The sequence below is a fragment of the Pseudorasbora parva genome, chromosome 2 (genome assembly GCF_024679245.1).
Source record: "Pseudorasbora parva isolate DD20220531a chromosome 2, ASM2467924v1, whole genome shotgun sequence".
NCBI lineage: Eukaryota > Metazoa > Chordata > Actinopteri > Cypriniformes > Gobionidae > Pseudorasbora > Pseudorasbora parva.
In genome coordinates this window covers 55,049,446-55,063,504 of record NC_090173.1, presented here as the reverse complement: position 1 = coordinate 55,063,504, position 14,059 = coordinate 55,049,446, and the positions used below count along the sequence as shown (strand labels likewise).

At 38.9% G+C, this 14,059-nt stretch overlaps 1 protein-coding gene across 2 annotated transcripts in view; it reads right to left on the bottom strand.

The window, feature by feature from the left end:
* cep112 (centrosomal protein 112) overlaps positions 1-14,059 on the bottom strand; it is a 299,282-nt gene that overhangs the window by 248,125 nt on the left and 37,098 nt on the right. For both annotated transcript variants that reach the window (XM_067424733.1, XM_067424741.1), the window contains exons 9-11: positions 9,392-9,478; positions 3,046-3,145; positions 1,763-1,881 (exon numbers count right to left, since the gene is read on the bottom strand). In XM_067424733.1, coding sequence (XP_067280834.1) covers positions 1,763-1,881; positions 3,046-3,145; positions 9,392-9,478 — 306 coding nt within the window. The remainder of the gene's footprint in view (positions 1-1,762; positions 1,882-3,045; positions 3,146-9,391; positions 9,479-14,059) is intronic.

Below are 14,059 nucleotides of genomic sequence, written 5' to 3'. Positions count from 1 at the left end.
GATAATGTTAATTTAATATCGTTATTCTAAATAAACTACAAAATTATATTTATTTTGTCCTGTTTTATCCTCATATTCTTATAGTTCCCTCTCAGGCTGACTCAAAGCTTCATTCATTATGGGGCTCATTATGTGGTTCTTTTGTCCTCAGCTGTGAATCACAGCATTATTCATGATTGTTCGCCCTTCTTCGCATATGGGCTTTGTAAATAAAGTATCTTACAAAATTGTAATCAATATTAGGGGTGTGACGAGATCTCGTGCCACGAGATCTCGCGAGACTAAACTGTGACGAGATTTCTCGTCGAGGTGAAACGCTGTCTCGTCATATTCTCATGACCTGGTCATGATGGCGTGAGGGTAAAGTTTATATTACACCTCCACTCTAGTTTTGCTTTTTATAGAAATAAAAACTATTTAATTCAGGGGGGTAATCATAACAGTCGCTTCACTTCCATCAGCTCATCTAGAACGAGTGGTTCGAGTCACGCGGCGAGAAGACGAGCGTGTGTTATGACGTGTGTAGTGTGTTATTGAAGCGCTCGCATTGAGCTTGTGTTACATGTTAGTGGACAAGACCGTGGCAGAGGATTCGTTGCGCAACAGAAGCGCCAGACTGCGCGCTCAGCACCACCGCTCCCTAATCACAGCGCTTACGCACGATCGCAAAATCGAAAGTTAAAGGGAGCACACATTTAAACGCGATTTCAGTAAGTTACTTGAAATCGGCTCCCTGAGGCATAAGAATTTCTCCCAATATAAAAGCTATCTAGTTGTAACCAGCTCTAAGCTCTGTATCATGCTTGAAGAAGAAATTGGTCTCTGTTTGCACTTAATATCTATGATCAATTTGTAGGAAGGAGTTCAGTTAGGAGGTCAAAAGCTCATGTGTAGTTCTTAGGTCTGAAGAGACAATCATACAGGAAAGAATACAGTACTGTTGTCATTTACTGTATGATTATTCATATTAAGAAAGTAGAAATTAAATGACATTCATTAAAAGATGATTAGTTAAAACATTTCAAATGCACCTGCAAACTATTTTTTATTTCTAGTCATGCATTTCATCATTGTGGATTTCTTAAAAATACTATGTAAAAATCTTGTCTCGTTCTCGTGAACCCGATCTTGTGTCTCGTCTTGTGAGATAAGTGCCATGTTACACCCCTAATAAATATATTTAGTTTGTGCTGAATACAATGTAATGACACTTTTGCCATTAATATGTTTATAAGCAACTGAAAAAAGCACAAACGTCAGAGCATGTCAACACTTATAAAGGGTCCCAAAAGTGACCCGTAGAGGTTAAATCAGTTCACAATGATGTCCAACGTATCAAAGAAAACAAAATGTTTAAGTTTGTGAAATAACAGATAATTAGCGAACATAAGACGATCTCACGCTGCCATCTGGCCATCCTTATTGTTGAGCCCAGAACATGAGGCCTACAGAATATTATGTTTAGAAACAGAGAACAAAGAGAATGTTTTATAAGGCCTGAAGCAAGATACCCTTCAACCAAAAGCCTGTACAAAGGCAGGGCTGGATTCTCCAGAAGAAGAAAAAAAAAATTGAAAGTTTTTCTGCAATAAACATACACATCTACTGAGCACTCAGAGAAGATGGATTTTTGAGATTCTTTCTCAGACTCAGACGGGATTGGCTGAGCTCTAAACTCACTAAGAGTTTGGTGTTCAAAGCTCTGGCTGCTGGAGGGAGGGACAGGCCGGTGGAAACCTGAGCCTTTTCAACCCTTCCTTACCTTCTTCTCCCATTCGTTTTTCAGAGATTCAGCACTTTGATCAGACATTTTCTTCAGCTCGCTGATCTGTTTCTCTTTGGTCTGTCGGATGACCTGGGACTCTCGCAGCAGGCTTTGAACTGCAGGGGAGAGAGGGAGGCAGACACAAACATTCAGGCCTGGCCGTAGGGCATCTCTCTGTCTGCTCGCACCCCAGGCCGCCCCCAACAGCACCCTTCTTCTTGACTCAAAATAATAATAATAATAGAAATAAAAAATACAAACAATAGGCATGAAAACAACAACAGACAAACCAATATCTCAGTGTTCTATGAGTTAAAGTGAAGTGTATTACAGAGGCAAGGCAAAAAAGGTTGGCTGTGTCTAACACCTCTACCAGCAGCAACTTGGTTTTCCCAGTTGTTCTCCCATCCAGGTACTGACCAGGCTCAGCCCTGCTTAGCTTCAGTGGGAAACCAGTCTTGGGCTACAGGGTGATATGGCTGCTGGTATTTATATACTATAACTTATTTCCTTTGCGTTACTGCCATTTTACTATGAAGAAAACGAGAGCATGGATGCACATGAATTAACAGAAATGGATTTTCTCAAAATCTGGCTTTCCTATAAGGGTAGTACAAGGCCTAATGTCCAATTTAACACACTTCTGTGGCGGCGGACAATGAAATGACAAGAAATGGACTGATGGTGCAATAGGTGGCTCAGTGTGCAAAGCTCTACATTTTCCTGTATGCTAAGTTTAATGGTTTGTATATATTTTTTTTGTTTTGAAAAGGTCCTTTTAGAGGCTCTGTAATACGGTGCTAACAATATGGTGAGAAGAAACCCGAAATGCTACAAACCTCCATTTTGCGTAATGATAAAGTACACATTGAATGACCTTGACACTTATTAAAGAATCACTAAACCGCTGCCATGAAAGCACACTTCTTGTATGATCTTTTATTCATTCAATTTCATTCAATAAGGGCAATAGTCTGGAAATGCAAATCTTTTTTCCATACTCTGCTTTCTTTTCCCCTATACTTTTCCAAATTGCGTCGGAACCTGAAGCCAAATACAAGCCATCAAAAATCACAGATCCTGCTTTTCCTTAGTGGAAAGAAAAAGCATTTTTGTTTGTGGTTCACGCTGTACAACACGCCAGTTTAACAAGGTGCCGCTTTTGTCGGGTCCTCTGAGCCATGTTTTAAGGGCCGTTTTGGAGCAGTGGGATTGGTGTTCAGCTGGGGTTTATTGGGCAACACCGTCCCACTGACAGAGCGCACAGAACATGACCTCACCTCTCTTCTCCAGCCTACGAACCGTCTCCTCCGCCTCCTTCTGCTTCCCGCGATACATGCTCTTCAGCTCATCAATCTCGCCGTTCTTCCGGTCCAAAATCTGAGAAAACACAGCAGATTTGTAGATTTTTCTGAAGAATATGCATGTTTGTGCTGTGTAGTTGCTAAGATGTGTGTGTATGGTGACTATCTGGTCTCTTGATATGGCCGAGGTCCCTTCTTCAGTGTAATTCTGTGGGGTTCAATCGTCTATGAGGTGAAAAGTGCAATCACTAGACCTCCAAATGCTATTCATGTCACATATAGTGCATGACAAGTTCCTAAATTTAAAGCTTAGGGTTTGTTAGGGCCTCGACCAACATCAAGTCGCCATTAAAGCATCTGTCCCACTCAGTTTTGTGGTGTGTTCAGCACATTTTGGTCGATTGATCATGGTGAATTGATCAGGCACTCGGCGAGACAGGTCACTCTGATTGGCTGTTCATATTAAAGACACGGTGCACGAGAAGAAAAACAATTAAAATGGAACGCACAGAAGGTTGTTCTAATAATACATCTTCATCTTACCTGAGCATTCAAATACACTCATATTTTTGGCCGTCTGGAATGAAGCAAGCAAAGAGAAACTCATCAAAACGATTCAATTTTAAAATCGTACGGTTTCCATTTTTGAATGACGAATATAGGCTATACCAGGGCTCCAGACTAACATTTCAGAGCAGCGCTGGAAGAAAATGTATCATTGAGTTCATTTAATTTAAGTTTAGTTTTGTTAATAAGTGCACTTACTAATAATATTACATGTGTGTTTATTGGAAATGTAACAGTAAAGCACTGAGCTTGAATTGATATTCAGACTAAATTAACTTGTATTAACAACAGTAATGTGCAAAAACCTCATGTTTATAGGGAAAATGTAATATTCTGCTCTTATTCTACTCATTGTTCTTCTATAGTCTCACACTGAACTGACCGACCGCTTCAGAGATTATAAAAGAAGCTCTTTTACTTGCTTTCTGTGAAATTCAGTCACAATTTGAAGAAAAGTTTCTTTTTCATGAGTCTTCAAACTGCTTGGAAATGGTGGAAATGGCTAATAAGTCAGTAAGTCCTTCTACTGTTTATAGTGGTCATTTCATCTATTTTTAAAATAAAAGTGCTTGTTTGTCACAAAGTGGCCTACACCTATAAACTTTTAGTTTTACAAATCATCACATTAAAAATAACATTCAAATTGTATAATATTTAGAGCTTGGATATTTAGCCCTTGAAAAGTCTTTAAAGTTCTTTCTCAAAAGGTTGTACAAACCCTGAGATTAATAATGTAATAAAAAGAAGAAGAAAAAATAAAATTCTTCCACTTCTCCATGTGGTGTTACTACAGTAAATCATGGTGAATGTTAGTGATTTGGACTAAAAACCCCTGAACGTTTATGGCACAGTGTTTCTCCTGGTTTCCACATCAGTGCTGTTTGATCTGATATCTGAATCAGAATTATGCGGCGAAGTGACACTTTTTGGCCTTGACGTGACGCGACAACACACTAGTCAGCTTTCATGTGCAATCATTTTTTGCTGTTGGTTTGGTGTCCCAGCCTTTAGAGGTCTGTTCAGATCACTAACTCTACGCATGAGCAATAGTGATACTTGCGTTAGCAAACAACACTACAAACAAGAAGCATTCATGACACTGAGACGACAGATGACAGCACGTTTATGTTCCAGACTTTCCAGCTAATCTAGAGCCATAAATACATTTCAGTGGGAACAGAGTTTAAATAGAGGTTTGTGGTGCTTCCATATGACAAGCTAATGCTGGCTGCAGATTACAGAGGATAATGTTCTTATTCACAAGCATGACCATGAAGGAACTCGCCCTCTCCTGCGTCACTGAATGCTGGAATTTGCTGCTTTGAAGCCGACATTTAGCGGATGGGGGGTGGTGGGGGGCAAGATCCCCATTTTTGGCCCTTTCTTCAGCAAAAGGCTTTTTGCTTAAGTATATTATCTGTAACAGTAGCGTAAGCTTAAAGCAGTGGATGACAAACCCGTATGAATCTCACATTATGCTCTGGGAAGGAAGACCACTCCAAGAGACGCACCCATGACCCCGCTGACAAGTAGTAGTGTTTTGGTTGTGAACAAAACAAATCTTTCACTTCCGTGCACTGCCATATTTCTCGCTCACTTGTGAAGCGCGAGAGGCTGAGTTCCTTGCTTTCAAAGACTATAAGACTATAGAGCATGTCATTAGCATACATTAGCATATAAATGGCATATCAATTGTTGGACCTGCTGAATGTATACGCCCTTCACTAAACAAGCCCATGGTTTTGGAGTCTGAATGACTTGGAGCAGTGCTGAATGGACTGGCGCTTGTTCACGACGAAACTAAACAAACTGGGACATGGTGTTTGCGAATGTACTGAATGAACAAGCTATTTCATTTGTGAACAGGGATCTGCTGACCAACAGTGACTGAATGAAAGCGGGCATTTGATCATTCAGTTCAGTATGTGACTCACTCTGGTCAACAACGAGAGAAAGGGCCATCAGTTCACTGGTAGAGACTGTTTCTGTCATTAATGATTCGGAATGAATGTATTGAATAAAATGATTCATTATTCAATGAATTACACTTCTTCATTATTTGATTAAAGTATTCAATTACTCACTCACAACACACAAAACCACACTCAGCTGTCATCATCTACTGGTGTAATGATGTAACCTACAAAAGGGGTCACTAAATAAACCAGTTGAAGAATCTGAGTGAATCATTTTGGTTCAAAAGAGTCACTTGGATGAGTAAAAATATCTACCAGCAGGTTTAATGCTGGTCTATCGAGTAAATGATTCAATGACTCACTAATAACACACAAATACACACGTAGTTGTCATCATCTACTGGTGTAATGATGTAACCTACAAAAGGGTCACTAAACGAACCAGTGGAAGAATCTGAGTAAATCATTTTGGTTCAAAAGAGTCACTTGGTTGAATAAAAATCTCCACCAGCATGTTTAATGCTTGTCTATTGAGTAAATTATTAAATGACTCACTAATTACACAAAAAAAAACACAATCATTTGTCACCGTCTACCAATGTAATGAAGTAACCCACAAAAGGGGTCACTAAACTAACCAATGGAAGAATCTGAATGAATCATTTTGGTTCAAAAGAGTCACTTAAATGAATCAAAATGTCCACCAGCAGGTTTAATGCTGGTCTATTGAGTAAATGATTCAATGACTCACTAATAACACACAAAAAACCACAATCATTTTTCACCGTCTAACGATGTAATGAAGTAACCTATCAAAGGGGTCACTAAACTAACCAATGGAAGAATCTGAATGAATCATTTTGGTTCAAAAGAGTCACTTGAATAAATCAAAATCTCCACCACTACTCATAAGCATGTTCAATAGCAAAAGAGACCAAATTAAGATGCAAATTAGACACGCAAAAGTCACTCATTGAAGTTCTCTGCTCTCTGGAGTAAAAAAAAAAAAAAAAAAATGTGGATAAAAGGAATCTATTGAGTAAATTATTTAATGACTCCATACACAAAAACACTCATTTGATGCTGTCTACTGGTGTAATTGTTGTAACCTACAAAAGGGGTCACTCAACGAAACCAGTAAAAGAATCTGAATGAATCATTTTGGTTCAAAAGAGTCACTTAAATGAATCAAAATGTCCACCAGCAGGTTTAATGCTGGTCTATTGAGTAAATGATTCAATGACTCACTAATAACACACAAAAACACACTCAGTTGTCATCATCTACTGGTGTAATGATGTAACCAACAAAAGGGGTCACTTAAACGAACCAGTGGAAGAATCTAAATGAATCATTTTGGTTCAAAAGAGTCACTTTGATGAATCAACATCTCCACCAAAAGCATGTTTAATAGCAAAAGAGACCAAATGAATATGCAAAAGTCACTCATTGAAGCTCTCTGATCTCTGGAGTAAAAAAAGAATATGGATAAAAGGAAATGGAGCGATCTCTTCACTGAAAACAGAGTTACGTATTCTTTTTGATGTGTCTCAGGAGCACGTTGAGTGTTAACATTCCAGACTCTCTGAAGCATGAATGAGTGCTGCCGGTATCTGAGAGGACTTGAGCCACAGCCATGAGGAACTCACTCATGACCTTGTCCCTCATCTCTCAAAGACCTCTGCGGTGGGCTCCCAGACTCCAATGGACCGGTTCTGCGAGTCCGCAACAATCCGCCCATTGTGCGACACAGTGCGGGCATTTGATGAACCCAAGGAATTTAGAAATCCTTTGTGGCGGGGCGGGATGGAGCCAAGTGCAACCCGTATTTAGCGAGCTCCAAATAAACAGCAGATCTGCTGGGCTTGTTCCCAGTCTTGTGCCTTGAGCTGTGGGTGATAAGATGCCTGGGCTCAAGGTGGGGCAGGAGGCGGGCATTTCAGAAATGTGTTTTATCTGATGCAGCCACTGCTCAGCAGAGAGCCGTTTGTTCAGACCGCTGTAACTCCTTTGATGGCCTGACCTTCTACAAGCCGCCTGTGTCCGAGTGGGAGTTCAAAGACTGTCGGCCATTGTCTCAGTGAGGGTGGACAGCGGCGTTGCGACCAGGGGTCTGTAAATCTCAAAGGACCCTATGGAGATCAACGGCTCGGAGGACATGACAGGGCACAGTCGCCCCTGGACTCAAGCGAGCCCACCAACTGGACAGCTCTGCGCAGCGTGTGTGTGCTGTTTATTGGGTCTTCAAAGAAAGATGCACCTGAGAAAATATTGACATTCTCAGAACGGCACACATCTGAGCCTTTCAGAGCCAAACAACAGCACTAGCACCAGAATAGTCTTCATAAGGCATTAGCAGCAACAAGAGCTCCTATTTAGAGGAGTACTCTGAGTTTGGGGGTGATGTGAGGCCTAATACAACAGTTCTCAGTGAAGAGAGGTTGGACATCGGAGACGAAAGGACCATTTCAGAGATGGCCTTTCCTTCAAACACAGATGCAACTTCATTCAAACCAAAAATGCCTCCCAAAAGTTATTATTTTCTCCCTCTGAAAAGTCAGTGAGCCCATCAGTGGATTATTTATCCTGCTTTTTGTCCATCAGAAGAGCACTCTGTTGCTAAGCTCATCATCCTGTGAGCTGGTCGCCTGTGAAAGATGAAAGCTCGCAGCCGAGAGCGAGGGAAAGAGGGGGCGTTAGGGAGGTTAAAGGGAAGTTCGTGGAACATTTAGGGACACGCACAATTTTTCCCATCGTCTCCTTAAAGAGCTCTTTCAGACACCTGCAGTCGTAACAGAGTGTCGAGGACGAGGTCCAGAGGCCGTTGGGCTTTTAGGGACGCCATGAAAGACAACAGTCTGCCAAGAATCATGTTACTGCTTATAAAGGGTGGGGACACACAAACATCTGTAAACCTAGTTCCTTTAATAGGCTTTATTGAAGCAGAATTTCAAGGTGTGATGTCACTGAGACTGAATGAAGTAGATTTGGAAGACGCAGAGCAGATACTAGATGTCAGTTGTTAAGTTTCAGGAGAAATATGTTAGAATCAGGGCTATGAACTGGTTCAAGGAACGAAACAAACACAATTTTGACAGTAACATTACCAAAAACCGGACACAAAAATAGTTTTTTTTATCGCTCTGAACAGAAACACTTAATATTTTAATTTGGCCAATCACAAATTCAAATAATTCGGCCTATGCAAACGTGACCACCGCCTCACAGAGCGGATGAGTTGATGTTTTGCGTCGATAATGCAAGTGAAGTACACAGCCTAGTTTACATAATAAACAAAAAATAGTTCAATGACGCAAATATGGACACATTTGGATTTGTGTCGAATGAGAGAGGTGGGCTTCGGTTTCGTTTGTGGCTTTGGATTCGTTGTGGAGTGAGGGGGAACTAAAATAACCTATAGTGTTTATAATGTTTGGAATCAATTTGCTTTATTTATTTATGTAATCATAAAAATGCGACGTAGCCTATATGTGACTTATCTTTTTTTCGAGTAGCATATAGAAGTTTTTTTTTTGTTAACCATGCAGCAAACATGTTAAAATATCTTGAAAAAAAATACTTTGATATCTATAATTAAACCCTTGACAGTTTTTCTTTTCGTTTAATACATTTTGACATTTAATATGCATTAAGCAAACTGAGCTGGAATTTTAAACTTGGACTGTGGTTCTATTTTTCTTGCGTTGGTACATATTGTTATTACATTATATGGACTAGCGAGTAACTAAGAGAGTTTTCATTTTTGGGCAGGGTATTTTCAGAAATATTCAACAATCGATTAACACAACAGTTGTTTTGAGACACAAACTGTCCTTTACCTTCTGAATCTCTGCATCATGCTTCTGCTGCATTCTCAGTGTATCCTCCTGATGTTTGGCCTCTAACACTTTAGTCCTCAACTCAACCTACAAATGAAAAACAGATCAAATGATGCAACAATATTATTTTCCCTTGTTTTTCTTGAAGTCTGTTCAAGAAATGGTAATCCATATGAAATGGTTAATTGCACCAAAAACATAATCAAGTGTTTCACTCTGACCATTAAAATGAAAATGGGGCTATTTAAGTAAATGATTGGCACAATGACATTCATGAGGACAGGTCAAGCTCGACACAAATGCTGATATGTTCATGTGTTAACAATCTCAATGATATATATGATACAGGAAATATTTTATTTGAAAAATAGTCAAAAAAGGTATAACCCTAATGTCTACACAGCACATCAAAATGATAAAAAAGTAAACATTTCAAAGGAAATGCTTTTCATGATATGCCCAATTTACAAAAAGCAAAACTATAGAAATGTCTAAATTACAGTGTTCGGTTTCCTCTACACCTCCAGTCTTTTTGTTTTTAAGATCACTCACTGAAAGAGACAGTTCAAAGCAAACACAAAACCACATGTAGTGCGCTGTGAGACATTTAGGAGAGAGCACATCTGTTCAGAAGGATACAGATGATTAAAACTGGACAGGAAACAGCAGATAGAGGAAGATAAAAATGTAACTACACACATAATGACAGTTGCCTTGTACATTCGAGACAGCAGTTTGCTCAGTGTTCATGTTCATATTACAATTTATGATTACATTTTTGTCTGTGCATTGAGGACCAATTTAAAATAATGAACAGGTTTTTGAACAAGGGAGTCCAATTAACTTCTCTCACCTAGAGCAACCGCAGGCTTTTAATGTGCCTCAAGATTTTTGGGATCAAAAGTTCAACATTTTTCTTTACCGACCTGTTAGGACACGCGTCCCAGGCTCTTCAAGTTGCCCAACTCGCACGAATAACGCAAGCGTATTCAGACAGAGGAGAGGTGTAGGTGCACACTTCCGCTCGCACAAACACAAAGTGAAACTTTCGTCACTATGGCCGCTGGTCATTCCTGGAGCGGTGTCTTTCTTCTCATGTATTTTGGGAAACATGTTTTGATGTGGCATGGGCAGGATTTTTTTGTGTGAGCCTCCCAGCCCTCTGGCTGACTGCGGATCAGGGCTTTCAACTGCTGCCATCAGCGTGGGACACGATCTACCGGCTTATCAGATCCGCTGCAGGGCACTATACGGCCGGAGTGTGAGAGTGAGATGCAGACGTCTCTAGGCCACAGGAACACACACTCGCCTGTTTGAACAGACTCAGACTGACAGGAAAGCCCAACTCAACTGGAGTGGACACTGATGCTTGATCATCGCTGATTAAACGTTTAGGAAGTCTTTCCATTGGGCTTGAGCTTCCTCTTTGAATACAAACTCACAATACCAAAATTATGACTTCAATTCGATACCAGACTAAAACACCTCGATACAGACACTGAATTGATACCACCGAAAAAAGTATTGTTAGTAAAACAAAACACACAAAAAAAAAAACTTGGCCATGATGTTCCTGTCCTGCTTTTTGGGATGACCAAAATCTTATTTCATGATACAAGTGTTTTTGTTTGTTTTTTACATTTAATTTTATAATTACAATATAGATATTTAATTTTAATTGTAAATTTAAAATTAAATATCTACTTTGTTTTTAAAAATAAGCTAACATGTAAATTACCAACAATATGAAAAAAACAGTGCAGTTCAAGAAAGAAATATTCAAATATATATATATATATATATATATATATATATATATATATATATATATATATATATATACATATACATATACATATATAGGCAAATGAATTCATAAAAACAACCATATATATATATATATATATATATATATATATATATATATATATATATATATATATATATATATATATATATATATATATATACAGGGAGTGCAGAATTATTAGGCAAATGAATTCATAAAAACAACCATATATATATATATATATATATACAGGGAGTGCAGAATTATTAGGCAAATGAATTCATAAAAACAACCATATATATATATATATATATATACAGGGAGTGCAGAATTATTAGGCAAATGAGTATTTTGACCACATCTCCTCGTTATGCATGTTGTCTTACTCCAAGATGTATAGGCTGGAAAGCCTACTACCAATTAAGCATATTAGTTGATGTGCATCTCTGTAATTAGAAGGGGTGTGGTCTAATGACATCAACACCCTATATCAGGTGTGCATAATTATTAGGCAACTTCCTTTCCTTTGGCAAAATGGGTCAAAAGAAGGACTTGACAGGCTCAGAAAAGTCAAAAATAGTGAGATATATTGCAGAGGGATGCAGCAGTCTTAAAATAGCCAAGCTTCTGAAGCAGGATCATCGAACAATCAAGCGTTTCCAGCTCGCTTTCCAAGGCGCCATCCAGCTCGTCGGGAGCAGCTGGGGTGAGGTGTCTTGCTCATGGACACTTCGACACTTGGTCAGGTGGAACCGGGGATCGAACCACCAACCTTTCGGTTTGTAGACAACCTATATGAACCACTGAGCCCATAATGCCCCAGTATATTGATGGGGACACTATACTGTAACAATCGCCGTCCATAGGAGGAGACGTTCAACTGAGGTCCTGACTCTCTGTGGTTATTAAAAATGTCTTTCGGAAAAAAGTAGAGCTAATAATCCCCATACACTGATTGGCTTCATCACTCGGTCTCCTCTCCACCAATCAGCTGGTGTGCGGTGAGCGTTCTGGCACAATATGGCTGCCGTCTCATCATCCCGATGGATGCAGCACAATGGTGGTGGTTGAGGATTCCCCTCTTCTATGTAAAGCACTTTGAGTGCTGAGAAAAGCACTATATAAATGTGATGAATTTTTATTTATTACAATTTTGACCATCCCTGAATATTCTTTGGCTTGCAGTATACGGTGATACTGGCTATATTCGATAACATGGACTATTCCTGATGTAGATATAGCATGATAAAGAAAAAAACGAAATGAACACACTGATGAACAGCTAGATGTTCTCAAAATTACACAGGCAGAAGAAACTGTACTCGGGTTGAGTACAGAGACAACGCAATGTAATTGTATAAAATATGAATTGAAGAAAGTACTGTGAAACTATTTTTAACATATCTCCCTGCCCTAGTATATACCGTAGTGTCATTTCATATTCAAGCCCAAACCATGAAGACATCTCGTGTGCTCTACGTAAACAATGTATTTATTTACACATCAAAAACATGAAAACAGCCCAGGAGGCTTTCGTCAACTCGAGAGAGAGGAGCTTGATTTTCTTCTTCTACAGTGAATCTCAAAAGCTATAGTGCATAATATACAGCACATCAGCTGCAGGTGTTTGGCTGATGTCAACATTTACACAAGCAGCATCAATCTTGTAGCACCTAAATTTATACAATTATGATTAATCTTCTTAAATGGTCTAATGCTTTGGCCAAAGTTTTCCTATGTATAAGCAACCATGTCCCTTCAGATCCCCTCCTTACCTGGCTCTCCAGCAGGTCCCTTATAGCCAAACATTAAGCGCCACTTTCTGCTTATTCTTATGCTTTTTGCAAGCTGCACTGAATATCAAAATGCGTTTGTAATAGGGTTGGGTACCTTTTAAGGGCACCGACTGAATTACAACAGTACTACTGAGTACAGATTCACATTAAATCAATCGCTGCCAAATTCCGGTAACTGAGAACACACCTGGTGATATAGACTGGTGTCTGTGAATATTAAACCACAAAAAGACTATTATGAATCCTGCATGTCCTTCACACTAAAGCACACACTGAAGCGCTTGTGACGGACTCATATAAGGCCGTGAATGCATGAACTTCATCTCCAGAGCCGCTCTGAGAGTCTCTTCATCAGCATTTTACCGTTTCATTTGAGAAAAACTACCGTCATATCATGAACACACAGAAACTCAAAGCTCTTCACGTCAAACCGTCAAAATAAAAGTCTGGTTTAACTTGACCAATATATTACTGTTGTTGTACTGAGTTAAGATACGCCTCAATGTAATAATAATACTCACACCAACTTTTTAAAGTAATACATTTTTGTTTTCTTCCATGTTTTAATTTTAGCAGTATAAAGCTCAGTTGTGCAGCATGCTGTTTGACAAAAAAACTTAGATTTTATATTATTAAAAGATACATTAAAATAATATTTTATGTCTTCTTTTAAATACTAGAAAATACACAATCCAGAATTTGTGGGGGGAAAACAACATTCATAAAAAATGAAATACTAATAAAAAATTCAAAAAAATGTTTTTTGTTTTTATGAATGTAATTAATTAAGTAGCTAATAGCCTAAATAATTACTGGTAAATATTGCATAAAAAAAAAAAAAACACATCACAGACACTGTCAGATAGCGACAGAGGCAGCTCAGCTGAGGGTGAGTAAATCATGGAGTCATTTTCATTTTCAGGTGAACTATCCCTATAAGCACGGAAATACAGGATTGCCAACTGTGATCTGTTGCTGTGTGGCCTGCGACTTAAAGATTCTCTTCAACTACGGTTGCTTCATCAGGACATTAAATGGCATGAGAATGGAAAACGAGAAAACTGAGCACATACTTTTAAAAAA